The following is a 25877-nucleotide window of genomic DNA, read 5'->3' as shown; positions in this document are numbered from 1 at the left end:
TTAAACATGTTTCTGGGCTGGGTCTGCAGTCCAGGGGTAAAAGAGGCTGTGAGGAGGGAGCCCAGAAACCCCAGCCGAGACGGGACCCTGTGGATGGGGCAGGACCTTTCCCTCCTGGTTCTGCCGCTGAAGTAGACAAGACCCCCACGAGCAAGAAAAGGGCCGAAAGCCTCAAACAGCATCATCGTCGGTCAGGCACCCTGCGAGGAGCGGCCACACACCTGCAGCCGGCAAAAGGAGGAAAGCCAGCGCTCGCTGCAGAAGGGACGAGCTGCAGCCGGTGTGCCTCGCCGTCCCCTGGCTACAGAGGGGAAACAGGACAGCAGCCACGCGGCACAGGGACAAAGTCACCATCAGCTTTGGTTTGCCGGAACCTCAGATGATCACCAAAGCGTAAGCACCACGTGCAGTGAGAGGGCAGACGAGGGGCACAGCCGCAGTCCCGGCACCGGCGGAGATCCCCGGCGAGGAGCGAGCCGCCCCGGCATGCCGCAGCACCCCGCCGGGGCACAGGGCACCCGCACGGTGCTCTTGGGACACCTTCCCAAGGTTACGGGGCTGCGCCGCTGCGGCTCCTGCCTTACCTTTGCTGCAGGGCAGATTCCGGCAGCAGCTGCAGGCTGTATTTTTAGGTATTAATTAGACACTCAATTAAGGGGATTTGCTTTGGGGAGAGTGGCAGGGCCCCCAGGTCTGTATAGAATGACACGACCTTACCCGAGGTGACGGGCACGGCCACCAGCGGGGTGGGCTTTGCTGGTGAATGGCATCCCCAGATGCTCAGTGTGCAGCTCTGGAGCAGGACCATCCCCCTGCCACAGCGCTGCCTTTGTCTCTCCCCCCGTTTTGGCAGAGGAGCCCCTACCTCTGCAGCAAACACGGCCGCTCTGGCACCGCGGCGTCAGCCCCGCGGGTCCTGCCGGGACGGGACGTGCCCAGGGCTCCGCGGAGCATTTTGAAGGGCTGGTGCAAGGAGGGCAGCGCAGGAGCCCCGTGCTCCTGGCACAAGCACCAGGGGCACTGCAGGCGCTGCCCCACGCCCCAGCCGGGTTCTCGGCACATGTCACCCAGCTGAAGCCGCAGGGGTGGGTCGCGGTGCCCGTCCCTGCTGCGTGGGGCACCCTCCCTGCCAAGTCGCTGAATTAAATTTCTGATCGATGGTCAGGTCTGAGCCGCTGCAGCCTGGGGGGGTCCCTTCACCCCCCTCCAGCTCCGCAGGGAGGGTGCACAGCCGTTCTTAACTGAGCATCCAGGCCTGACTGAAAGACGCCAAACCACACGGCATCACCGCTGCGGTGCTGCGCATCCTCTGCCTGGGGCTCAGCCTGGAACCGTCGGCTCAGCCGCTTCCCAGCGCCTTGAAGCTCTGCCCAGCTTCCGTCCTGCAGGCACGCAACTCTTGGAGGGGTCGCTTGGAATTTAAAGACGTGTTTCAGTCCTTCATTTAACCGAGCCCACCCAGGACCTTGCCCGGCCGCCATCCCCAGCTGGTCCCCACCACCTCTTTGTGCTGCGCACAGCGACTACACCACACGTCTGCAGTGGGTTTTCTCCCAGGTCTCCTGCAAGACAGATCAGAGCAACTGCTGTGCTCTAACGCTACATATGTGTGAACCCCCAAGAAACACCTTTGAAAGCGGCAGGGACAATGCTGTGGGTTTTCATACTGACACGAGAATCTGCCAAGGACCCATCTCTGCAGACGTCGGCTGCCTCGCGAGAGCATCTGGCACAGTCTGCACAGGACAGATGGAGACAGGAGCTGTTTATTCACACAAAAGCAGACTGGCTGCCTCCTGTTTGGTAGGTGTTCTTAGCAAATTTTGGTGGTGTCTCAAATTCCTTACCCAGGGCTTTAAAGCTTTTGTCTCTGGCCAAGCATCGGCTGAATTCACTCCAGCTATTTCCAGGAGACTCTCTGGGAAACACATGTGTGCTCCCCGATGCCAAAGGCTGCTGGCAGAAGAGCAGCAACACCCGGTCACAACACTGGACCATGACTGCAGCACCGGAGCAGCCCCAGCACCACTCAGGGTCTGGACCAGTAACGAATGATTGCACCGCATTGGACTCCCAGAGCAACCAGACCCAGCAAACCCGACCCAGACCGCAGTGCAGCAGATCTGTTGGCCCTGGAGACAGTGATGCTGCGGCTGCCCTGGCACACTGGGTTTGCTCCAGGCCCCGGCAGTCCCTGCAGCAGGACCAGCCTTGGCCAAGCGCAGCCCCTCCATCCCACCCAGCTCCAGTGCAGCCCGACGGAAAGGAAGGGCCAAAGACCCCCCTGCCCAGCGGCTGCAGAGCTGCTCTGTGCATCAGGCTCTGGCACTGACGCCGGTTCCCAGCCTCCCTGGGAACACGAGGACAGCGCACGTTGTGAGCGCTGCCCTGGTAAATCCTCCTATTTCCAGCTTTCGACAGCCACAGCTGCCTCCTCTACACGCACCGTTTGGACAGAAAGCAGCCCGCAGCAAAACCCAGCTTGCAGGACAAGGGCACGCCAAGAACCACAAACCTGAACCGGGGGATGCTTGTGAGCGAGCAGCCTTCACCCAAATACACTTGCCATCAAACCAGCATCTCCACCTCACAGATCAGCCAGAAGGACACGGACTCTGGGCCATCAGCAGTCACCTGCCACCAGCCCCGAGGACAGAAATCCTGGCTTTCCCTGCCTCCACCGCAGGCACAGGGCACAGCACACCCGCGGGAGCCCCTGAGACACCGCCGGGCACCCCCAAACACCCTGTCTGCACATCCGACACGGGGGTCCGGGGGCACGGTACCCGTTCGGTCGGGCAGACAGCAAACTGCCCCTCGGAGCAATGGGGGGACCCCAGCCGGGGAGGCAGCCGTCCTGGCTGAGTACTGCTCCCGGGGCTGTGCGAGCCCTCCAGCCATCCAGGCTGCTCTCCAGAGCTGGAGGGGCTCCGCGAGCCAGGGCTGGGGCGGAGGAAGGTCCTTCTGCCAGGGGCAGCGGCTGCTCACTCCAGAAGAGGGGGAGCAATGAGCCCAAGCCCCCCCACTCCAGCCCTTCCATGTTGCTGCAGCACAAGTCCCAGCCGGAGGCAACCGCACAGGACCAACGGGGACCGTCAGCGTTATGGACATTGGGGTCAAATCCTGCCAGACACGGACCCTGCATCTGCGGGACGGAGTCAACTTACCCAAGGAAGGAGCGGAGCCGAATCCCACAGGAGGACCCAGCACTCACTATTAAACCGACGTGATGCTTCAGGCTGCTGCGTTGGCTTAATTGCGGATTAAAATCAGTCAGAAGGGTCTTCTCACCCACTCCAACAGAACTGAAGAAAACATCCCTCCAAGTTAAAACCAGAGAAGCCCCATAACACCCAGACATGCCACGCAGCACCACTGCCCTGCTCGGCCACCGTGCTCACACACCCAGACCCCGGCGGCAGAGGAGCCCAAGCCCCGTCCCGCCGTGGGCTCCTGACGGCTTCGCTCGCTTTGGTGTAAAGGGAATGTTTAAAAGGAAAAACACAAGCCAAACAACTCAGGTTTGTCCCAAAAGCAGGTGTTAAAAGACTCTTTGTTTGGTTGCAGAGAGCTCAGAGTGCAAAGGGAACGTAGGTATGTGATGCCGTTTTGAAAAGACCAGGAATTCGCTATTTATTATTTTTTGGACCCCTGCTTATAATTTATTCTGTCATTGCAAAAAAAGTCCTTTTAGATATCTTTGTACTTTAAACACTAGGAAAATTAAGATAGACCTTTTTAATATATATATATTTATATATATATTTTTATATATATATACACATACACATATATACACAATGATGCATTTAGAAGTTACTATTTCCTCGGTGATTACAATATCATTCTCTAAATCTCTTGCTCTTGAAATGATCAGGACTTGATGCCACTGCTAAAAAAATTTTGTGCTGTGCGCAAGGAATACCAAGAAGACACCGCCAGGCATTTTAGGGTTTGCCACGGAGCTAGAAAGATGCACTGCCTTTTCTGCATTCATTCTCGAGGCTCCAAAACAACAAAAATCAGATATTTTTTGCAGAGTACTAAGTAAAAGCTGCTGCATATCATTGTGCAAAGGCAATGTGACATTTGAGCTCAAGAGAAGATTTGCCTTCATCTCCCTAAAACAAAATAACAACAAAACCTTGAAAAAAACCTCTGTGCAATTTGGATTTCAGGTAGCCCCAAGATTTTAAATTCTGGCCAATTCAGATGGATGAGGGAGGGGTGGTCATGCAACTAGCATGGCTTTGTGAAGGATCCCATTTCCTCTTCCCAGCACAGAGCAGGTCACCATCCACTGGCAGCTGCCCGGCCCCAGCGGTGACCAGCGATGGGGAAAGGTGGCATCAAGCCGGCGCTCAGGGCTGGCCGCAGGACCCGGCTCCCTGCCCGCAGGGGTCTGCCTTTGCCGGCTGCCGCTCACTTCACCTGCGCCACAATGAAGCCGGACTCCCTCATGCTCTCGTAGTGCTCGATGGCCAACGCAAAGTCAAACTCGTTGATGGCCGGCCCATCGATGGCGATCTTCATGAGGTCGGAGAGCCCCTCGTCCTTCGTGCAGCGCAACCGGCCGCGCTTCAGCAGCTCCCGGCCCCGGCTGATCTTCTCGGCAAGGACCGAGCCCAGTGGCAAGGCCAGGGCGATGGCCGCAAGGACAGCGAAGTCCGGGAAGAGCTCGTGCATCTCAGAGTTGCTGTAGACCAGCTTGACGCAGAGGTCCTTGAAGGAGAGCTGGCTGAGGCTGAAGACGATCCGCTTGAAGAGGGGGAAATCGCTCAGGGCCCTCTCGCTCACCACCACCCGGGAGTAAGCCTGCAGGAGGAAATTCAGCTCGCTGACCCCGTAGCTGCCAATGTCCTCCAAAGACTGGGGGTAGCACTTGGGGTTGAAGATGGCCGAGAAGGAGCTGATGGCCTCCAGGACTCTGCTGGGGAACCTGTCCAGCAGGTTGCCCCGCACACTCTCCAGGTAGCTCTCCTTCAGGCGCTCAAAGTGCTTCAGGTGGACCTTGGAGCAGTTGGCCAGCTCAACACCCTTGTAGTAGAGGCGGCTCTCGCCCTCCCGGTCGTCCCGCGGGTGCTCGTTCATCTCGTTGAGGAACTCCTGGAGGTTCTGGCCGCTGGCGCTCTTCTGGGCCTGCAGAGTGGTGGCCGTGGCAGAGACGATGGGCTTCAGGATGGAGAGGTCGAAGTCCTCGATCTGGAAGAAGCGGCTGAGTTTCTGGAAGACGGGGAGGACGTCCAGGAGGATCTTGGTGAAGGCCACAAACTGGAACTTCTTGAGCTCTTCGCAGAGGCCGTGGGCCACGGGCGACCGCTCCGCCTCGCTCTCCAGCAGCAGCACCAGCGTGGGCCACGAGGAATCGATGGCTTCCACGGCTGGGAAAATAGAAGTCCAGTGGATGGCTTTGGGGCTCCCGAGGTCTATCTCACAGAGGTCCAGGACGCTCCGCAGCTCCTGCAGGCCGTTGCTTTCCCCCCTGAAGCTGGAGTAGAGCCTGTACACGGCGTCCACAGTGGTCTCGTATTTCTGGAGATATTCAATGCTGACGATGCTCTCGGCCGGCAGCAGGGAGCTCCCGTGGGACAGGCAGTGCATCTCCGTGAGGAGCGGGCAGAGGGAGGTCAGCGCGGTCCCCACCCCGCTCAGCCGCTCGGCCACCAGCGAGGCGCTGTCGGCGCTGAGCCAGGTGATCTTCATGGTGGGGATGCCGAAGGAGCGCATCACCTCGCCCACCTTGCCCGCCACCGTGGAGGCCTCCCCAGCGGGCAGCTCGAAGCTCCCCAGGAAGGTGGCGGAGGTCTGCCCGTTGCAGGGGGAGACGGTGGTGGTGAACATGGCGAGGCTGCGGTGCTCCAGGACGTCCACCGTCTCGTCCACCACCAGCCCAACAAACGGCGAAGCTTTTATCCTGTGCCTGTCCTCGTTGTGCAGGACTTTGGCGATCGCTGCCTGAGCCAGTTAAAGGAGGTGCGCAGGGCAGGCGGGGAGGGAAAGAGAAACACAAATGAACTTCAAAAGCACGCGGGAGATGCACAGCACCCAGCGCAAAGCGAGCTGCAAGGCTCCCGCCCTCGGATCTCCCCAGAAGCGGCGCAAGGTCCCGAGTCGGAGAAAAGCCCTTAAGCAAGTTGTATGTACAAGTACACATACAAGCTGGAAATCACTTTTTTTTTTTTCTCTAATATACCGTCTCCTCCCGCTCCTGGCCTGCAGCCCAAGCACCGAGCGAAGTGCAGAGAGCTCGGGGGACCGTGCCCTGAGCCGGGGGTTGGAGCCTCACAGCTTCAGCAGGACCAAACACCGCCGGGGCAGCACCGAGCCGCCGCACCCCGCCGTCACCTGGGTTCTCGAGACCCTGCCTGTGCCGGGAGCGAGGCAAGACGCCGACAACCCACTGCCTTGGTTCAAACTTCAGCAATTACACTCATGTTTTACAAGCCCAGCACGGGTAGGAGCAGCAGCAAAACTCTACAGCATCTTCTCCTTCTTTACTCAGTTTTCCACATTTCAGGCAAACGCCCCGGTTCAAAAGGAAAACTTCCTCAGTGTGGGTGAATGCTGTAAGTAGCACTTCAGGCTGAGAAATCTAATTAGTGGATTTAGTCTATCTGCAGAAAAATAAGGCTCTTTAGAGATCTAAAAAGCCTGGCAAATGGCCAAGACTCACTAAAAATTTAATTTGATTTTAACAGGCATGAAGCATTTGTAAAATTAAGAAAATCCTTTCTAAACTCTCAGGCTACTTGATCTTTCTGATTGCTCAGTTTAGGGCAAAAGAGGAAAAACCCACAGTGCTCATGTGCTAATTGAACTCCTGAGCTTTTATCCTTCAAGCAGCCTGGCAGGCTCAGACGGGAGAGGATGCTCTCGGTCTCCCTGCGTGTCTGGAAGCGCACGCGTGACCATGAGCCCGAGGCTCCTTCGAGGGAGCCCATCGCCTTCTCCTGCTTTGTCAAATCAGGGAATGACACCAAGAAAGTGCCACGTTGATGTTCAATGTGGAGGACCTTCCAGTCTCCACTGAAGCTCCTAGAGAACAGGAGCATCGCCTGGCTCCACCGGCTCCCCCGTGAGACTAGAGCATGCCCCAGAGCAGCCTGGTTTTGTGGACGGGGCCGGTGGTCCCAAGCACATCGCGGATGTGCCCTGGTGCCACCGGGCGCGTTTACCTGTCCAAGGACGGGGACAGATGTCTGCCCATCAGCCAACGCTGACACAGAGCCTGTCAGTGCTCCCGAGCAGCCAACGGCCCCAGCCCCTGCTCTGCCTGGGACACCAGCTCCCTGCCCGGCCTCCTGCCTGCTCTGCCTGCCGCCACGGCACCCAGCTCCGGCCCTCCGGGGCTCACGCCGCCGGGAAGATCCAGCGATCCTCGCCGCAAAGACGGCTCTGGCCCTGGCGAGGCAGAGCACACGCTCGCCCCCCCTGCGTTTCACCGGGGCCCGCGGGATGGGAGCTCGTGCTTAAGGCTCCTTGCTCGCACATGCAGCGCCCGAAGAAAAGCCAAGCGGGCGCTGGCGACGCTCGACGGGGTGCTGGGAAGCCAACCCGCTCTGCCGAACGCGGCGGGTGCGGGCGGCTTCGCAGGCAGGCGGCCGCGCGGCACCACGCGGCCCCAAAGCAGCCGTCAAACGCGGGTGCAGAGCCCCCAGCCCGACATACACACCTGCATCTCCCTGACGCTGCTGGGGTGGTAGTACTCGCTGTGCTCGGAGGCCAGCAGCGCCTGGCACAGGTTGAACTTCTGGAAGTCGAGCAGGGAGGAGCACTTCTCGTCTGGGATCTCCTCCTTCGCCATCCAGTAGACAGTGGTGAGGACGGCCACCTTCGCCGGGTTGACCTCCACCTTGATGACCGAGCGCAGCTCCGGGTGGCCGTGGACGCGGGTCTCGAAAGCCAGCTGCTCCCGGTTCACCGCCAGCGCCTGGCGGTGAGCGCCAGAGGTGACGTGCCGCAGCAGGGCATGGCGTTGGAAGTTGTCCGTGCCCACGGTAAAAGCGTTCTCCGCTTTACCGTGCTTGTTCTTCACCAGCGCCTGCCGACACTCTATGCAAAACATGAGTTTCCTCTCATAGTCAAACTCCAGCCAGGTAAATTCTTCCTTCCAGTGCTCATTGAAATAGCGCTTACATTTTTTATTGGAATTGGAAGTTTCCCCAGCTGGCTTTTTCCCTGGAGGCACCATATTGCTGTGGCTGGGAAATCAAACACTACGGTTGAACTGAAATGTGCCTTGGAGGAGCAGCCTCTACATTTAATTTAGTAAGAAGGTCTATTACAACTCTCCTGGTCCGACTGGAGATGAAAGAGACACAAGGGAAAGGGATTAGGGCCCTGCAAACCTCAGCCTGTGCTCATCGTTTATTCTTGGCTCTAATGAAGAGCTGCGGTGGCAGCACTCCGGGCAAGCAGGGCTGTGCGACAGCCCCGGCACCGCGCAGGGGGATCCCACCGAGCGCCTCATCGGTGTCACCGGCAGCTCTCGGTGTCAGCAGTGGGACTGGCACACACGCACGGTCCTCGTGATCACACAGACACCCAAACACGCTTCCCATCAGACCAGACCTCCATGCTGCGGCTGATGCTGGGAAGGTATGGCACGTTCAAAGCTGGCTTTGGACCAAACATCTAAAAACGAGTGTTCAGCCCCACGAGGAGCAGCACCCGCTGCTGACAGCAAGTGCCAGAGACCTGGAGCTGAACGAGGATGACTTGGAGGCCAGCTCAGAAATACGTGCTTGCGTGCACACATGTGTGTTTTCATTCCTCCCTTGCTTGTCTCTATCCCGGGAAATTGCCAAAGCCACGTTGTGTCCCGTGGCAGCGGGGCTGTGCTCTGCACAGTCAGAACCCCAGCCCAGCATCCCTCCTGGGGGCGGCTGATGCACAGGACCCCTTCCAGCCAGGGCTCCTGAGCATCTACCGGAGCCTGAGTCTGCAAAGCACTTACGCACGTGTTTAAACCAGGTAGGTGAAAGTATTTAAGCATCCGCTCAACTCCGTCCCTATACTTAAGCCCCACTCAGTCCAGTCCTTGCATTCCTCCGTGAAATGGATTGAAGAACCAAAATGAGCCTTGATAAAGGCAATGGGAGGAGGAACCCAGCACAGGTTGGGGAAAGGGGGTGAAATGAAACGCAGAGGGAAAAGGAAAGAAAATGGACATTCAGCAGCAGTGCAAGCCAGGGAATACTGTCAGTCAGTATGACTTGCTGAGAAACCCACGAGGAACTTGAGGTTTTTCTAAAGAACAAAACCCCCAAGCACCAGAGCCGTTACCACAGCGCTCAGGAAGAAGTGGGAAGCCTCATGATTTAGGCGTTAGAGCAACACCCCGACTCCCAGAGCTGCAAACACCCGCCTCTGTGGAGCAGGGGTTCCCCTTGGGCAGCCCTGGGTGATGCTGGCCGGGTGGCGGTGGAGCTGCCCGGCACCACGGCCAGGTAGCACCGCAGCTACTGGACTCCCTTCGCCCAGCCACACTCCCCAGGACCAAGGAATGTCCTTTACTGACAGCGGGAGGGGAAAGGGTAACCATGCTCAGCCCCTGTGCTTTCCCTGGGGTGCTCAGGAGCAGCTGCCCGTCCTCCCTCACCACCTTGCTGGTCCCCCCCAGGTCCAGCTCCAAGCTGTGAGTCTTCCCCCGGCTCTAAGAGTTTCTTCTGGCTGCACCCAGCTTTTCAGGGACCCTCTCCTTCTCCTTCCCATCAAACTCCTCCTGAAAGAGGGTGGATGTACCAAAGCCTGCTGTCACGCCGGACAGAAGCAGCACTCCCGCTTTGCTCCTCCATCACAGAAACCAGAGTAACTTGGTAAAAAGGCATCAGAGGCCAAGAAACCCTCTCTGTCCAGAGAGAAAACATGCCTGCCCCCAGACAGGAGCCGGCAGAGGAGCAGGCAGCACCGGCATCTCCAAGCCCGGCCGCAGCCTGCATGCCAGCCAGGCACCAAGCACCTCACCCTGCAGAGGTGGGTGTTGTGGGGCCAGCACGGTGCGGACCCTCGGAGCCCGTATTTCCCATTGCTGCCGTCCAGGTGCATCATGGTCCCAGCTCCCTTAGCAGCCCTGTCCCGGTTCACTAGACACGTGTGCATGTTCAGAGCGTTACCCTTCTGCTTCCAGCCCTGGGAGCTCTCACCCTGTGCTCTTCCAGCAAACTGGGAGCTGCAAGCCAGCTCTACAAGGGCAGGGGGACAGGGACAGAAGGACCAGAGCAGCCAGCCCAGGTCAGAGTACAACTTTGCTAGTCCAAAACTTGGCTCTAACCACAGTTAGCATCAAATGCTTCCAAGGAAGCAGAGAGAAACCCCAGGACACGGCCCTGCTAGGAGTTTTTTCCTGCCCGCAGGGAGCACAAAGCTTTCAAGGCTAACGGGTGTGTGGATTCCCTCTGCATCTTGCTCTTAGCCTGTTTAATGTGGTTTGGTTTGCTTCCCAGAGGCAGGTCTCCTGCCTGGTCCCAAACCTTGGCACGGTGCAGCCGGGAGCACCCAGGGAACAATTCCCACAGCCGGGGGGTCCCGACAAAGCTGCAGCCGCTTCCTCAGGCCGGTCCAAGAGCTGCACCACAGCCGCCAAGTGCCAGCCAGAGCAGCGTCTCCTCGGAAGCACGTTAATTAGGAAACTGTGACGGACTTGCCACGTGAGAGTCAAAGCCCAGACTTGTCTTGCTGAATGTTTTCCTCTGCAGTTGCCAGCACCCGTCAGACATTCCCCGGGGACGCAGGCTCTGCCAGGGTTGGGATTGCGCCGGTGCCCCTGCCGCGCCCCAGTGAGGCTCGGGGCTTGCCCCCGAAACGGGAGGAGGTGCCTGCGCAGCGTGGACAGCTCTGCCGTCTTCGACAGCCTTGCTCACGGTTCACGGGCTCAGCCTGCCCCGGACCCACCGCCCCGATCCCCGCGCCGGGCAGGCGTCGAGCTTGGCGTGCCCTGGCTGCAACTGGCACAGCGCACGGTCCCGGGGGGCGGTTTCCGCCATTCCCTCCCTGTCACCGACTCCATTCGCTCCCAAACTCATCCCCACCTACACAGAACCCCCAGTGCTTGCTCCAGCAAAAACCGCTACCTTGGAAAGAAAGAAAAAGAGCAGCAATTAGTGTCTAGGGCGCACGGGACCGGGGAGAGCTCGGGATGGAGCAGAGTACTGCGGCACCACTTCCCGCAGCGCCTGCTCTGCACCAGCACCAGCTCCGGGCACCCTTCACTGCCGCCGTGCACGTCGCTCCCCGGCCGCTGCTGGCCATGGGGAAAAGCAGCGCTGCGTTTCCTCCGGGACCGGGCAGCACGTGTGGGGACGAAGCGGCTCGGGAGTGGGGGTGACACTACGGCACCCCCACCAGCCCGCTGCTCCCCGCAGCCGGGGCAGGAGCACGGTCGGCAGGGAAGTTTGGGCAGGATCAGGATTTACGCGCAGGAGGACGAGCCGCTGCGCTGACCCTCGCACCCCCCGGGCGCGTCACCCACGGCTGCCGGTCACCTCACGCCTGCCCGGGTGAGGGTGAGCAGAGCGGCACACGACCCCGGCACCCAGCCCACCCACCCACCCTCCCCCTACATACGTACCATTGAAAGGCTGCCATAGGCTTTGGGATGAACTTCCCAGATTTTGGTTTTTAAAGAGGGGGGAAAAAAAAAAAATCTAATTAAAAACCAAACCCAGCCAAACAATGCAAAGACAAAAAAAAAAAAAAATAAAAGGAAAACGGAACCCGCCGGGAGGCAGGGAGCGGCAGCAGCGCACCCCCCGCCCCGGCAGCCCCGCTCGGCGCAGGGAGGGGGGGGGGGCGGACGCCCCCTCCGGCGCTGCCGCGGCCCCGAGCGCGGCGGCTGCGGGAACAAAGCCTGCGGCTGCCGCCCGGTGCTCACGGGAGCATGGGAGCAGCCATCTTGCTGCGAGGACTGTCTGGCTCCGCCGATGCTCCCGGCAGCCGACGGCGGCAGTGGCCACTAGCGGTGGCCGCGAACGGGGAAAGGCGGCGTGGCGGCGGTCCGGCCGCCGGGGCCGGTGGAGGCGGCGACCGGGCGATGGTCTCCGGCCCCCCGGGGAAGGGGAGCGCGCCGAGCTGGGCCCCGCGCCCGACACGCGCTTCCCTGGCAAGGCGCGTTCCGCCGAAGTGCGAGGACGGCAAAGGCGACGGGCGCGGGGTGCCCGGCTCGTGGCCCCCCACCGCGGGTCCCTCGGCCGAGGACGCACGGCAGGACAAGCTGCATCCAGCCGGGATGGGTTCCCTCGGGTCTGGGTAGAGCCGGGACCCGAGCGCCCCGCGAGCTGGCAGCTGTGGGCAAAGCAGCTCCCCAGCCCTGCCCACAGGCCTTGAGCTTTTGCAAAATCCAGGTCCGAGCCCCTCAGCGGGAACACTGCAGCGGGACTCGGACCGAGCTCCTGGTCTGTAGCGGCAGGACTGGCGCTGGGACTGGCCCTGGCACCAGCCCCCTCGTGCTGGGGCACCCTAACAAGAACGGGAGCTCCACTAACACCAAAAACCCCTTCTTTTAGCACTAAATGCAGGTGAATTTTAGAGCCCCTCAACTTCTTCCAAAAATCAGATTTTATGCCACCTTTGCTTTCCCCCGAACAAGGCTCCCAAGGACACTAAAATCCCAAAGAGCACCGATGATCCACGGGAGCTCCGAATGGGAACACCCCTCCCCGTCCCACAGCACGGACACGGTGGCCAGTCGCTGGAGGATGCTCTCGGCCCCGACTCCACCTGCGCCCGGTGCACAGTCGGGCCTCGACAGGGGCTGCGGCCCCACGGTATGTGCCTGGATTAGGGGCTGCATTGTACCTGGCTCTGGCTGGCTCCGCACCAGGGAGGGGACCGGCGGCCCCCGAGTGAATTCCTCTCTTTAGGCTCCTCCACATGTCCCGGGGCAAGAGGCTCTTCCTGCTCCTGGGACATTCCTGCCCAGCCACCTCAGCCCAGGGTTAAAGCTAACAGGAGCTGGGTGAAACCAGAGACGGGGCTCCTAGGGGTGAAAATATGCACTATTTATTCTTGTGCTAATGCAAGCGAGAAAAGAGGACTTAGCCTTTTTAATCAGTTTTCAGGCAGGAGGCTGCCGCATCCCCTGGTTTGCAGCATCCGGAGCAGGATTGCAAAGGTCAGCGGTCCCGGCACGGGGAGCGGCAGCAGCCAGCGGCCCCACAGGCTGGGGTCGACCCCGTTTCCCATGGGCCCTGGCAGCACTTGGCCCCTGCCGAGCCCCTTACAACGGGATGCACTGGCAGGACCGGGGGACTCCAGCCAGGAACACACTTGCTTTTCCCCTCTGGTTCCCAAAGGGAGCAGCCTGGTCCGATCCCACAGGCTGCTCCTGCCCCACACTGTCGGGAGAGGCACCCAAACCCAGAGCAGAGGGACAGGGAGCACCAATGAGCCCCATGCAAAGTCCTGGAAAACAGGTGGATTTGGCAAAAGCACTCGCTGCCCATCCTCCCCTCCGCTTTCCCCAGCACCAGATACAAACGCAGTCACTTATAATTATCACAACCCAAAGGGAGACAGGCAGGAAAAATCTGCAGTGAAGAAACAAAACCACTCATGAAAAGAAGCAATGGGGACCAGGCAGGACACCAAAATCCCGCTGGGCAAGCCAACTGCGGCAGCACGCGGCATCGCAGCAGGGACCAGGCTCCTCTCTGAGCACAGCCAGAAAACCAGGGACACGGAGCAGGTCGGCTGCTCTGCAGGATGTTTCACTGGTGGGCAAACCGCTGCTGCAGAGCCCCTGGCACACGGCAGCCCCTGCATGGGGCAAGGAGACCCTGCCCCAGCGCCAGGCAGGGAGACAGGCATCAGCCGGTGAAGGTGAAAGCTGCCTGCCCAGGGTGGGGGGCCGTAATTTACTGTGCCCGGCTCTGGAGGGGTCGGTAACCCATCAGGAGCAGCTCCAGCCCTGCCAGCCACCCAGCTCACATCCTCACCCATATTAATGCCAAACCACGGCGGTCTCGCGGGGGCAAGGGTGGGATGAGGACAGACACACAGGCATCTGCCAGGGGCCGAGTGGCCAGGTAGAGACCCCGGGTGCCTGCCGAGGCATACCAAGCCCAGGGAGAGGGCTGGGAAAACCAGGGTGTGCTGGGTGAACCCTGCAGGCACCGGGGTGGTGGAGGAAGCGGGGGGGTTCTGCCTGCTTCGTGCCAGGGGGCACGGCTGAACCCGCTGGTCACTTCTGCCCTGCGCACCTCTGCCTGGGGTCCTGTGGTGGGGAGGCTACAGGAAACGGCTGAAATGCTTCATGTGAAAGAGTCTTTTAATTGCCTCTTTTTCATTTCTCCATGAATTCACATTTCTGTTGGAAGCCTCCAGCTTTAACGTGGATTTTGGGCAGTGATTGCAGCATGTCCCTGACCCTGATGAGCACCCCTGCCCTTGCGACCTTGTGGGATGGCAGACGTCCTTCCTAAAGGAACTGAGATGGAAATATTTCTATGTACTCCTATGCAGCAGCAGCAGTCTTGGTTTGATTCGATCATTGCTATTTTTCTCCCCCATGACATGCCTAGAGAGCTCGGCGGGCAGGTGCCCGGTCTGCACGAGCACATTTATCATCAGCATGGCACGAGGGCGGCCGCTGCCCGATGAGCCACAGTTTCCATTTCAGCCCCACGCCTTCGATGGCTGAACCAAACCCAAGGCACACAGCTCCTGCCGGGGATGCTGAGGGGCCAGACCCTGGCACCCCTCGCCAGCACTTCAGCCCCACGTCTGGGGGCTGCATTTCCCCCAGGGTTTTTCATTGAACAGAAGAGTTCTGAGCTGAACAGAAGAGACTGAAAACCCAGCCACGTTACCCCAAAAGATATTAAATCCCCGAGTCCAAACGTATTTATGAGATTTTGTTTTCCTTTGCTGCTTTAAGCCAGTCTCTCAGTCTCTGGGGAATGACTCACGCTTTTCCAGCAGGGAAGCGGAGTTGCTGGTGCTCCCGAAGCTGCTAACCCAGGAGAGCCCCATCCCCTCGCAGCCCACCGGCTCTCCTGCCCGGCTCCAGCAGCCGCCCTCCTCCTCTCCCTGCCCATCCATCCCATGGGGACAGGGTGGGAGAGCCCCGACACGCTGCCCGAGGAGGGCTGCTGTGTCAGCTCTGCACAGGGAGGATTTTGGGGGGAGGGAAGGAGCACGCTGCCCTGCAGGTCCCCGCTCCCCCCCTCTGCACCCAAAGGCCCATCTGTGCCAGGCCCCAAAACGAACGGGGGGCCGGGAGCAGCAGGGGCATGCATGGGAGGACGCACGGGAGCAACCCCAGCCCCCCCGCCGGCTTTGCCCACCGCAGCATCCCTCGCACCCAAAGGTGGTGACAGTTCAATTTAATCTCTGCTGTGCATGGCGGAGGAAGGCAGGCTGTGAGGAGCCGCTGTCTTGTGTAGGAGAGAGCCGTCCCTCTGTGAGGGAGACAGCACTCAACACCGTGTCAGCTCAGACAAATTAAAAATACTTCTGCAACCCCCCCGGGGCTGTTGCCTGGCCAGGCAGACCTGGCAGGGCTCGCTCCTCCTGCGGGATCTGCTGTTTCGCAGCATCGCTGCAAAGAGACCGGAGGGTCACGGGAAGGAACGGGTGCCTCGGCTCAGAAAAGGGGATGGGGCATATGCTGGGGGACCCCAATATTTCCCTGCTGTGTCCCAGCTCTCCTGCACATCCCCAGGGTACTCGGGGGGGTTGTTCCTTGTCTGCCGGGGGGGGCCCTTCCAGAACCGCCACGGGCACAGGGGCTCTGGCTCAGGCACACCCAGGTCCTTGCAAAGGGGCCTGGGTGGGCAGTGGGCCATGGAGAGGGGACCATGGGACCATGCTGGAGAAGGAAGCCCCCTGAGTAGCTGACACGGGGGCCCCCCGCTCCCCCAGCCACTACCAGCTTGCAGGATGCTGCCGCACGCCTCCTTCCCCTGCACAGCCTTGTCACAACCTTTTGCTGCATGACTTGAGCTGGCAGGGAACAAGCCTTGAAATAAACTCAGATGACATCCCTGCAAACTCCCAGGCATGGCCACAAACAGGATTATTTGTCTGGGCTGGGGAGGGGAGCAGTGCTCATTTCTCCCCCGCCAGTGACCCCAGCTCCGGGCTAACGTTCCTCCGATCAGAGATAGGGCCAGTTTGCTCTCTGCCATGCAGCAGCCGAGAAGGGCAAAGCCCTTTTGTCAAGGAGCAAGAGCAGAAGCAGAGGCAAGGTAACCTCCCACCCTGGGCTCCCTCCCAGTTGATGCACCTGGTCCTCGAAAGGCAGCTCGGCAGCACCCAGCACCCCAAGAGCTGCAGGGAGCAGGAACCCTGCACAAATGATATAATAAATGCTTTCAGAGGAGCAAAACTGGACACAGGTCTTGCTCTATCACGCCTCTGTTCCTCCTCATGTCCACAAGCATCGAGCCCACCTCCTCTTGGATTTTAATTCCCAGATCTCCTCATGTGTCAGCTAATGATCTGAAAATGAGCATTTAGCAATGCCCTCCTTGCAGAGCCCCCATCCAGCCCCGACCGGGGTTGGCGCAGCCTGGCTGAGACCTTGCTGATCTCTGCGACAGGTACCGAGGAGCTCGGGAAGGAGCTGGGCTAAACCCGACCTGGGGCAGTGGCAAAAAGGAGGCAGCAAGCATTAAACACTGATCCAGACTCCGCTCCCCAAAGCCCTGCCCACCCCTCCCCACCATCGCCTTCTCCTCTGGGGTGGTGGTGGGGGAGAGGTCAGGGTCCTTCCGAAATATGGCAAGCTCAGCGGGGAGACTGGAGCACCAGATTAGTTCAGCCTTTAATCTGGGCATCGTTTAAATCATAAAAATTACAGCAGAGTCCAATTCATTACAGCCAGGAAGCGACTGACAGAAATGAAAAGGGAAAAAAGATACTCAAATTGATGCTTTCTCACCGTTCCAGTGAAATAACCAATTTGGAACAAATTAAGGGGCTCCCGTCTCTACCAGCCTTTTGAATTGCCTCTAAGCCAACGCACATTTTTCATAGTGCAGCGTTTCCTCCATTAGCAGTGAAAATTAATGATTTCTATTATTGAAGCACCTGAAGGCAGGTGCCTCCCTCGCACAGCCAGGGCTGGGCTGGCCCTTCCCCAGGGAACCGAGCCCCCGGAGAGCAGAGAAGAGCCATGAGGAGACAGATGGGCTCAGAGAGAATAAGTGACATGGCCGGGGCCACCTGGCAGTCGGTGGCAGAGCCAGGCTCCAGGCCAGTGGCCATCTCTTCTCAGCAGTACCATCCCAGACCTGCTGGAGCGATGCATGCAGACCACCATGGTGAGGCCCAAACCACCGCACGTGACAACATCACGGCTGTCCCCAATGCCCCCCCCAGCAGTGAAACCATGTGGCCTTCAGCCAGTCCCTCCCCGCTTTGCTTGGCGGGGGGTAAAAGGGGAATCGCCCCACTTGCAGGGCATCCCACCAGCTCAGACTTCAGGGGTGTAAGCCCTGGGGGGGGGCCGAGAGGATTTTCAAACCCCATTTACATATCCCCCCTAAGCTTTACGAAGGTCAAAGCCCCTTGCTCCCCCCCACCTGCTTTCTGCTCACAACATTATTTTCTGGGAGCCCCGAGCACAGCACCCGTCACATTTGCGCTGACAGCTGCATAAGTGCGTAACTCCCCACCACGGCTGCCCTCGGGCCAGGCTGGTCATACCCAGGGTTTGGAAGATGACACACATCTGTCATTATTTTTTAATTAGATTTTTATTTCCTACTGCTAGTATTTCATTGTAATTTCCGCCACTCCTACCCAGGCCGTGCTAATATAATCACTTCAGAGAAGAGTGGGAACAGCCAGCCTACTCGTTCTAACATCCCGTTCAGAAGAGGGAAAAAAAAGCAATCTGTTAATACCCAGCCCCTGCAGTCATTAGAGCTTTGGGACATCAGGCGGGTGTTGGAATGGACCATCAAAGCATCGGTGCCGGCAGCACAGCCACCAGCAGCCTGCTGGGAGCATCGTCACTGCAGAAACTTCAGCAAAGTTCATGTTTGCATACTTGTTAGCAACTCATTATTCCAGCAAGGTAAAGTATAATTAAAAATGGTCTAAAAAAATTTGTGAGTTATACCCTCAGCTTGATGCTGGAAACGCAGTGATATTTTCTAGCCCACATCATACTGGAGGTCAAGATTAGATGACAGCTTGGTCTAAAAATACTCCGAAGGGGAGGCTGAGGCTGTCGGAGGAGCTCAGAGCCCCCAGTGCCCCCCCCCGGGTGTCGCTCGTGGTTGAAACCAGGGGACAGATGTTTTCCCCAGGACATTTCTCAGAGCAAGCCCCTGGCAACAAAAACAACTGCTGCATTTACAGGGAAATTCACCCAAAACAACCTCAGGGAAAGCTCAGTCCCACCATCTGATGAAGGAGCCCCAAAGCCAAACCCAGCGGTTGAGAGGGGACAGGCTCCCTTCTGTGTTAGCCCCACAACCACGGAGAGGACAGGAAGCCTCATTAAGCAGCCAATTAACAACAGCAAACTCGAAGCAGCATCAGGCCCCACGCATGGTCCCACCCTGCGCTGCCCACCGCAGGTTTGCGCTGTGGCACGGAGCGAAGCCGGGTGACTCCGAGTTCCCACTTGCTTTTGAAGAGACATTTAAAACACAGTGAGGGAGAGGATGCTTGACACTCGCAGGGCGCAGCCACCGCACAAGCACCTTGCAACCAACGCATTTCTCTACCCAGAGCACCACGGTCCCGCGGCCCCGGCCCCAGCACAGAGATCGCCAGCGAGCCCCTGGCACCGCACCCGGCAGAACGGGTTCAAAGTTGAAGCTTTAGTGGCTTTACAACATTTTCTACATATTTGAGACCACAAGGCTAAAAGCAAGCTTTGGGGTGGTTTTGTGTTTTTTTTTAAAACTGCTTTGCCTGACAAGTATTCCAGATAAATATCCCGAGTAGCGTTACATGTTCCAGAAATACAGGGAAAGACAGCTCATGGAGAAAAGATTGTGTTTCAAACTATTAGAAAAATTAAAGTGATCCATAGGAGACAGCTGACGGGTAAGGCTGCAGTTACAACAAAGCAAGCACCTCGGAGAAGCCCCGTCAGATGTGCCAGCTCAATAACATCCTCCGTTCCCCTGGCCTGGCTGCTCTCCTGCAGCCACAGGCACCGACAAGCACACGCCAGCGATACGTTACCAGAGGAAAATGAGTGCAGGTAAGCATGTGGACCTGCAGACACTCACACGTACATGCACACCGCATGCATATGTACATGCATGGGGAGAACCAGCACCGCTGCCCGCAGGGACCCCCATTGCTGCCCAGCGCAGGCAGCAGCCAGGGGCGATGCTCCTTCCCCAGCTGCCTGCTGGAAAGTTAATGCCGATAATAACAAAACCACCGAAATTACCAGCCCCGAATCTGCACGTGAAATGGGTCTGAGAGCAGCGCCGCGCTCCATTTGCTGCTGCCGCTCCGCTCCCTGAGCCCGAGCCAGCCAAAGCCAACAGCAAAGCACCACCACCCCGCACCCGGCCAGCGTTTCTCTGCCTTTTCTGCCAAGGCGCTGCCGGTCGCTCCCTCCGGCCTCATTTCACACAAAAAGCATCAAACATTTGCATCACGGGTGCAGCAGAAACACAAGTCAGAGCTGACCCCCAAACGAACGGCAAGGGCAAAATAAAGCCATGTCAGCGTGTGACCTTTTTCTTCCTCTTTTTGCAGCCCTGAGAAAAAATCAATAAGATGCAGTGAGTCAAACTCAGCTTGAATCCCGTAAGTAATTAGGATTAGCAGGCTAGAAGCCGAAGAAACAGGCTGCATGTGTGCCTGGGCTGCGAGGGACCATTTTGTGGGTGTATGGTACACAGCTTTGTTGATGCAAATAAAAAGAACAGCTCTTTAAATTGGTTTTCAGGCAGGATGGCAATAGGGAACAGTAACAACCTGATTTGCTTAGAAAGAAGAAAATCTCACAAGGGTAATTTAGCATGCCGAAGCCCTGATGGGAGCAGGATGGGGACCGCACAGGTGAATCAATGTTTGTGTTTGATGCCACGTCTGTTACCAGCCCCTCGCTCCTGAGCCTGGACTCCTCAAGCACCACACATTCTGGAGCTCGTTCCTGGCAGTAAATAACCCACCTCGATTTTTCACTACTAAGAGTTAAGTCTGTGGTCAAAATTGCAAAGGGGAGAAAAGACACCCCTTCCCATAACCTTAGCAGAGCTCCCCAGAAAATAAGAAACAATTAGATAGTGAGGTTTTTTTTTTCTTTAAAGAACAACTCGTACCTTGATTGATTGCAATTTTCTCAAGCTCAAGTAACTCGGCAAAAGGCAGCGGCTGCCTGCAGGAACGCTTGAATTGGCTCCGTGCAGGCGGGAACATCCCGGAGACAGCAGCGGGGCGAGCCTTGCCCCCCGCCAGCCCCCGCCGGACCCCCTTCCCATGCCGGCCGAGCCCCAGAGCCCTGCCCGCTCCCAGGGTCTCTGTGCAACGCAGGGCTCCCGCTGACCCCCCCTCCGCGCCCAGCGAGCTCCGCAAACGGCTTTCCCGCGGATTAATGGGAGCAGTGGGGGGCCGATGGGGGCGTCGGGGGGGGGGGGGGGCTGAGCAACCTCCGGCCGGCTGCTCCCGCGGGGGAGGGAAAGTTGCGTTCCACCCACCTAGAAGCATTTTGGATCCGGCTGCCTCGCCTCGGCGCTGCTGGTGCCTCCCGTTCGCCCGGCTGGGCTGCGGGCAGGGGAGGGCAGGGCAGGGCGGGGCGGGGCGGGGCGGGGCGGGGCGGGGCAGAGCAGGGCGGGGCAGGGCGGGGCGCGCCCGCCGCCCCCGCGCACCCCGCAGTTACCCGCCGAAAGCCGTCGGGCGGTGCGAGCCCCGGAGCGCAGAGGCGAAAAGCAGCCGGAGGTGCCGGGTATTAACATGGCAAGGGGGGGGGGTATTGGGGGGGACACCGGCTCCCCCCCCCGGCGCAGCACCAGCGCCCTTTTCTTGCCGAGCCTGGCACGGAGCGAGCAGCGGGGCTGCCAAAGCAAAGCGGCTTTAAGCGGGGAGGAGGGAGCCCAGGACCCCCCCTCCAAGGGAGCTGTTTTGGGGTGGCCGTGGTGGGGCAGGCACCTGCTGAGATGCCCCGTGCAGGGTCTGCTCAGGGAGGGGGGACAGCCGCGGCAGCCACCCTCCCACCTGATCCCCTCTGGAAAAGGCTCCCCAAAATCCCCCCGTGAGCGAGACGCAGGCTGAGCCCACCATCCCTCTGACCGGCGTGAGCCTCACTTCCCTGGGAAGCCGAGCACGTCCCGCACACACCGGCATGCATCCCCCCTCCAGTCACCAGCGCGTCCCTCGGCTTTCGGGGTTCACAACTGAGACGCTGGCCCGAGAGCAGCAGCATGAACTCATCCCTTTTTCCACTATCCCCACAAGAGAGGTCCAAACCTCCCAGCCAGCCCCGGGGCATCCATCAGGTGCCAGACAACCTGCGCAGGCAGTGCGGCCCCACGGGGAAAGGGGGGCACCTGCATGTCCCTGCCTGGCTCAGCCCCACCCCCGAGCGCTGGAAACGCGCAGGATTCGATCCAGCTACGGCATCACCTTGTGGGGTGACACGGGTGGATGCGGGCAGCCTGCCCCAGGTGGGGGGCTCGCCCCAGCCCCCCATGATTGGGGTTTTGCATATGCCCTGGAACCCAAGGTTTGCTGCCTTCCCCATTGTTTTTGTCAGCAAAGGCTGAGGCAGTTGGACTCCCTGATGGCAGCACATTCTCTGGGCTCAGTTTTTGGCCTCCAGAGCTTCTCGGGAGGGGAGGTTCATAACTTGATTGCATGGTGCCTTTTAAAGAGGGAAATGATGAAGAACCTCTGCTTGTGAAAAGAGGAAATAATCATCTCTCCCCCCCCCCAAAGGGAGACGACAACAGAGAGGGATTTAAATACTTCCCTCAAGTCAAACAATTCAAAGAGTCAGGCAGGAACCCCTCTCTGTCAGCCACAAGCAGAGGAAAAAACAAAGATGTAAACCGTGAGATGCCAAATTCCCTTCCCAGGTGCTACAGCCAGACCAGGCACTTTTGGGGAAAATTCTAGCATTTTGGTGCTCTGAAAAGCACCCAAAGCCATCAGGGCCCCCTGCACACCTCCTCCCAACACCCACCCGCGCTCGGCTGGCACCGGGGCAGCACCGGTAAAGCCTCAAGCAGGGCCGATGCACTGGGCACACGTGCCCCCTGCACAGGATATTGCTTTCGGGGTTGTTAGCAGCAGCAGTAAGTTTAGCCTGGGCACTCGCTAATCTAGGATTGACAGCTGGGCCCGCACCGCCTGTTACCAGCCTCCCGGCAGGCTATTTAAACCTGGTATTAATTTGTTTAATGTCATCAGCAGTTTGGCGTTACTGCAAGTGACCGTCAAGCAGAGGGGAGCATGGAGGTGTAAAGACCGGGAGGAGCCAGGGGCTGAAAACCATCTGGGGGCTGCTCTCCTTTCCCCCGGGATGACCACAAGCCATGGGCAAGTTTGGCATCTCCCATCCTCCAGCCCCACTGGCAAGGACCAGCTGGACCGACGTACAGCCCTGAACCCCCATACTCCATCCACCCTCACCCCCAGCCCTGACCAGCCCCTTGAGTTCTGCACAGCAAAATTTCATCAACAAATAATCTCCCCGCTCCAGCCGGTGCTGAGTTTATCCCAGCCGGGCAGGCAGGTCCCGGCTGGCATCACCGCAGCTGAAGGGGGGGGGTCGAGCCAGCGTGACATGGAGCGGTGGGAGAGGAACGGCAGCGTGGGACAGTGCGTTTTATGGCTGAGCCTTTGAGGCCAGCTGGAGCTGGGGCTAATTGCAGGTGCTGATTACAGACCCCTGCCATTAACGCCTCCTGCCCTCCCCTGCCCAGCCGCAGCGGATCACTGGAATTTCCCAGCGACGCAGCGTGGGTCCGGCCGGTGCATAACTTGCTATATTTGTACGTGGACCCCAGTGCTGGCACACGGCAGCAGCACAAACCCTCCCACCAGGCCCAGACCCACGTCACCCTCCCGGGGGCATCACCAGCCGCCCTGCACCCGGGGGAGCAAAGCCCGCGGCCGCTTCTTCCCACAATGTCCTCTCCGGGACAAAGCTGCTGCCGCCGCCGAGCATCTTCACCAGAGCCTGCAGCTGCGAAGGGCGCCCGGGGGCCGTAACAACTGGGTTTACCATCCCTGTGTAACACCGTGGGAGGCACTAAAAAAAAAAAAAATCAGAGCCAACAGGCATCATTGCGTCAGCTGGTACACACCTCCCGCAGTCACTACTTTTCGACACAGGTCATTAACCAAACTCAGGGCCCTGACAGCAGAGCGTTAGGAGAGGGCTGTGATGAAACCAGAGGTTCCTCTGCAAAGAGGCAAGACTGCCTGCCCTGGCATGGCTGCAGCCCCCCAGCAGTCCTCAGCCTGCAGCTCATCGCGCACGTCCTGGGAGAGGCAAATCCCGAACATGTAGTCAGAGGGGGAGCGTTCACCTACACCCGCCGTAGAGCCAGGCTTGCTCGGGCAAGTCTGCTCAAGCTGTGCCTGCAGCCCAGGCGGCAGCAGCTCAAAGGGAAAGGCAGGGCAGGGAGATGGGAAGGGTGCTTGGGAAGCAGAACGGGTCTGGCTGTGGCCCATCAGGCTCAGTTTGCGCATGGGCTGACCCTAACACCGCAGATTCACTGGGCTCTTTGTGAGGACAGACTCCAGGAACAACAGAGTGATTACTCTGAAACCTACTGAGGGCAGCGTTAAACTCCTTGCTGGCTGAGACATGACCAGAACAGGCTCTCCCCAACCTTAGACTCCAAAAGCAGCCTGGCAAATAGTGACCAGAATGGGGCAATGAACACGTCAACAAACAAGAAGGGAGACAGAGGGATGAAAAAACAGCAGGAAAGCAACCCCCGCCCAGGTCTGCAGAGCCTTCTAGAGCCTTTCTGGCTGACTTTGTTCACTGAGGATTTAGGGTATAATTTGGGGGTGAAAGATGCCAGATAGGATCAAGACCGATACACCTGGAGGACGCGTATCGGTTTTCTTCTGCTCTGTAACCTGAGCCCCGTCAGAAGCAGAAGGCTCAGGCGTGGAGCAGCGTTTCATCCCCGCCAGGCCAGGAAGGCGGGTGGTGACCTTTCCTGCTCCCGAGTTTGCTCAGGATTAAGATAACATATTTTAAGGGCTGAATCCTCCCCCCGGGGGGGGTCCCACACAAAGAGGATGGGGTTTGCAGCTTGCGTTCCTCCCCCCGGCCTCGATAAACAGGGACCCGGTCAAACCGTCAAGTCCGCAGGCAGATGCCCACCCCAAACAGATCAGGGCATCCTGATTTTTTAATTAATTCTTCCTGAAGATTTCTGCTTTTACACACCTAAAAAGAGCAAAGTAAACCAGGGGAGCTAACGCTGCATTTGTCTGTGTGGAGGGGTGACCCGCGGTGCTGGCTGGCCGTCCCTGGGGGGGGTCGCACACCCCTGCCAGCAGCCCATGTGCTGCCGGAGGCTGCGGCCGGGGGGGGCTGGGGTTTAACCTCAATTTTCCCCACGAAGGGAAGGTCTGGTCTCGTCGTGTTGCTAAGAACCAGGATAACAGCCAAACGCCTCAGCTTTTCTTCTCTGTTCTACTTTAATCTTCGCTGTTTCAGGAGCGGAGAACAATATTGCCCTTTCATTAATCCCAGCTCCTGCGCAAGGTCTCAGCTTTAAGCCGTGACAGAAACTACTCCATTAAGGGCCTTTTTGTTGCAGGGCAAGGCGTTAAAACATTATTTCCCCCTCATTTTAGTACAGATCCACCTCAAAAAAGCAGCTTAAAATTGCTTAAATGTGTATGCTCAAAATTCTCAGGCTTTAACAACAAGCCATGATAACTGCTGCCCGGGTGTCACCGCGGAGGACAGCCACCGCGTCCCCAGGTCTGGGGACGTTAAATAGGGGCTGCTCCACCCATCGTCACCCTCCGAGGGGACGGGGCTCCGGCATGCCCGAGGCCGGACACCCACAAGGAGCCCCAAGGACGAACAACTGCTTGAACACAGGAACCGCCGCGGGCAGGGATGCGGGAGGAGAGCCAGGGCTGCGCTCGCGGCTGCCGCCTCCCGCGTTAATCATCTTTCACAGGGAGATGTCTAATTACAAAGGCATCCAGGACAGGTCTGCAAATAGGGTGGAGAAACTGGATGACCTAAAAATATTTAATTATCAGGAAAAGGGATGGAAATTACACCTGTAAATAGTTGCAGAGAGAGTGTAATATTTTCCATCTAACTTAGGAGGGCCCTCCTGGAAGAAACAGGGCAGAGGATTTCACCTGCAACCACACTTTAACACACGAAGAAACCCTTCACACGCCGCTGAGCCCCAGGCACGCACGCACAGATCACAAACCCGGTGCTTTGTTTGAAATCCCGAGCTCGCCCAGCGCTGCTGGGAAGGACGCCTGGAGCCCACCCCAGCATGAAGGCACTTCGGTCTGCCAGCGTGGAGCCCACCCGGCACCTGACCTCTGATAATTGGCATCAACAGCAGCGCAACAGCTTGGAAATATTTGGAAGAGGTTTTGTGACATGAGGGGTACTAACTGGGAGCAGCTTGCGGAGCCACGTGAAATCCCACGCCTTCCGACAGCCGCCGTCGGCCCCCGGGCTGCGACCCCCGCAGCCAGGCGCCGTGCTCATCGGCACATCTGCCGCGGTTCCCCCCTTCGCCGGGTCTCCGGCCCCAGCCCGCCCGGCACGGCCGACGCCGGAGGCAGAGCCTCGGCAGCTCCGGCCACGCAGCATCCGACGTGGCCCAGCACTGTTATCCCCTTCCCGTGGCCAAGGGCTGCCGCACCCGGGGCAGCTGCCTTCCTCCTCATCCTCCTCGCTGGAGGGTGAAAAGCGTTTGCCATGCCGGTTCCCCCCCGGCCCCGTGCAG

At 58.8% G+C, this 25877-nt stretch overlaps 2 protein-coding genes across 11 annotated transcripts in view; both read right to left on the bottom strand.

Moving 5' to 3' along the window:
• ZNF385C (zinc finger protein 385C) overlaps positions 1 to 25877 on the bottom strand; it is a 99586-nt gene that overhangs the window by 17285 nt on the left and 56424 nt on the right. The window contains exon 1 of one of the 8 annotated variants that reach the window (XM_030021685.2): positions 20244 to 20359. The exons of the other annotated variants lie outside the window; for them this stretch is intronic. Coding sequence (XP_029877545.1) covers positions 20244 to 20340 — 97 coding nt within the window. The 5' untranslated portion in view covers positions 20341 to 20359. Of the gene's footprint in view, positions 1 to 20243; positions 20360 to 25877 lie in introns of those variants that run through there. 8 annotated transcript variants of the gene reach the window in all.
• C8H17orf113 (chromosome 8 C17orf113 homolog) lies at positions 3734 to 20689 on the bottom strand. 3 transcript variants are annotated; one of them, XM_030021674.1, is made up of 3 exons: positions 20619 to 20689; positions 7673 to 8301; positions 3734 to 5955 (listed from the first exon to the last, which is right to left on the bottom strand). In XM_030021674.1, the coding sequence occupies exons 2-3, from the start codon at positions 8189 to 8191 to the stop codon at positions 4423 to 4425; spliced, it is 2052 nt and encodes a 683-aa protein (XP_029877534.1). In that variant the 5' UTR covers positions 8192 to 8301; positions 20619 to 20689; the 3' UTR covers positions 3734 to 4422. The 3 variants fall into 3 exon arrangements, with proteins under 3 accessions (XP_029877534.1, XP_029877531.1, XP_029877532.1); XM_030021671.1 differs by lacking the exon at positions 20619 to 20689 and adding an exon at positions 11570 to 12001 and having other exon boundaries at positions 7673 to 8201; XM_030021672.1 differs by lacking the exon at positions 20619 to 20689 and adding an exon at positions 11570 to 12000.

The sequence above is a fragment of the Aquila chrysaetos genome, chromosome 8, assembly GCF_900496995.4.
Source record: "Aquila chrysaetos chrysaetos chromosome 8, bAquChr1.4, whole genome shotgun sequence".
Taxonomy (NCBI): Eukaryota; Metazoa; Chordata; class Aves; order Accipitriformes; family Accipitridae; genus Aquila; species Aquila chrysaetos.
This window is presented reverse-complemented; position numbering and strand designations above follow the sequence as displayed.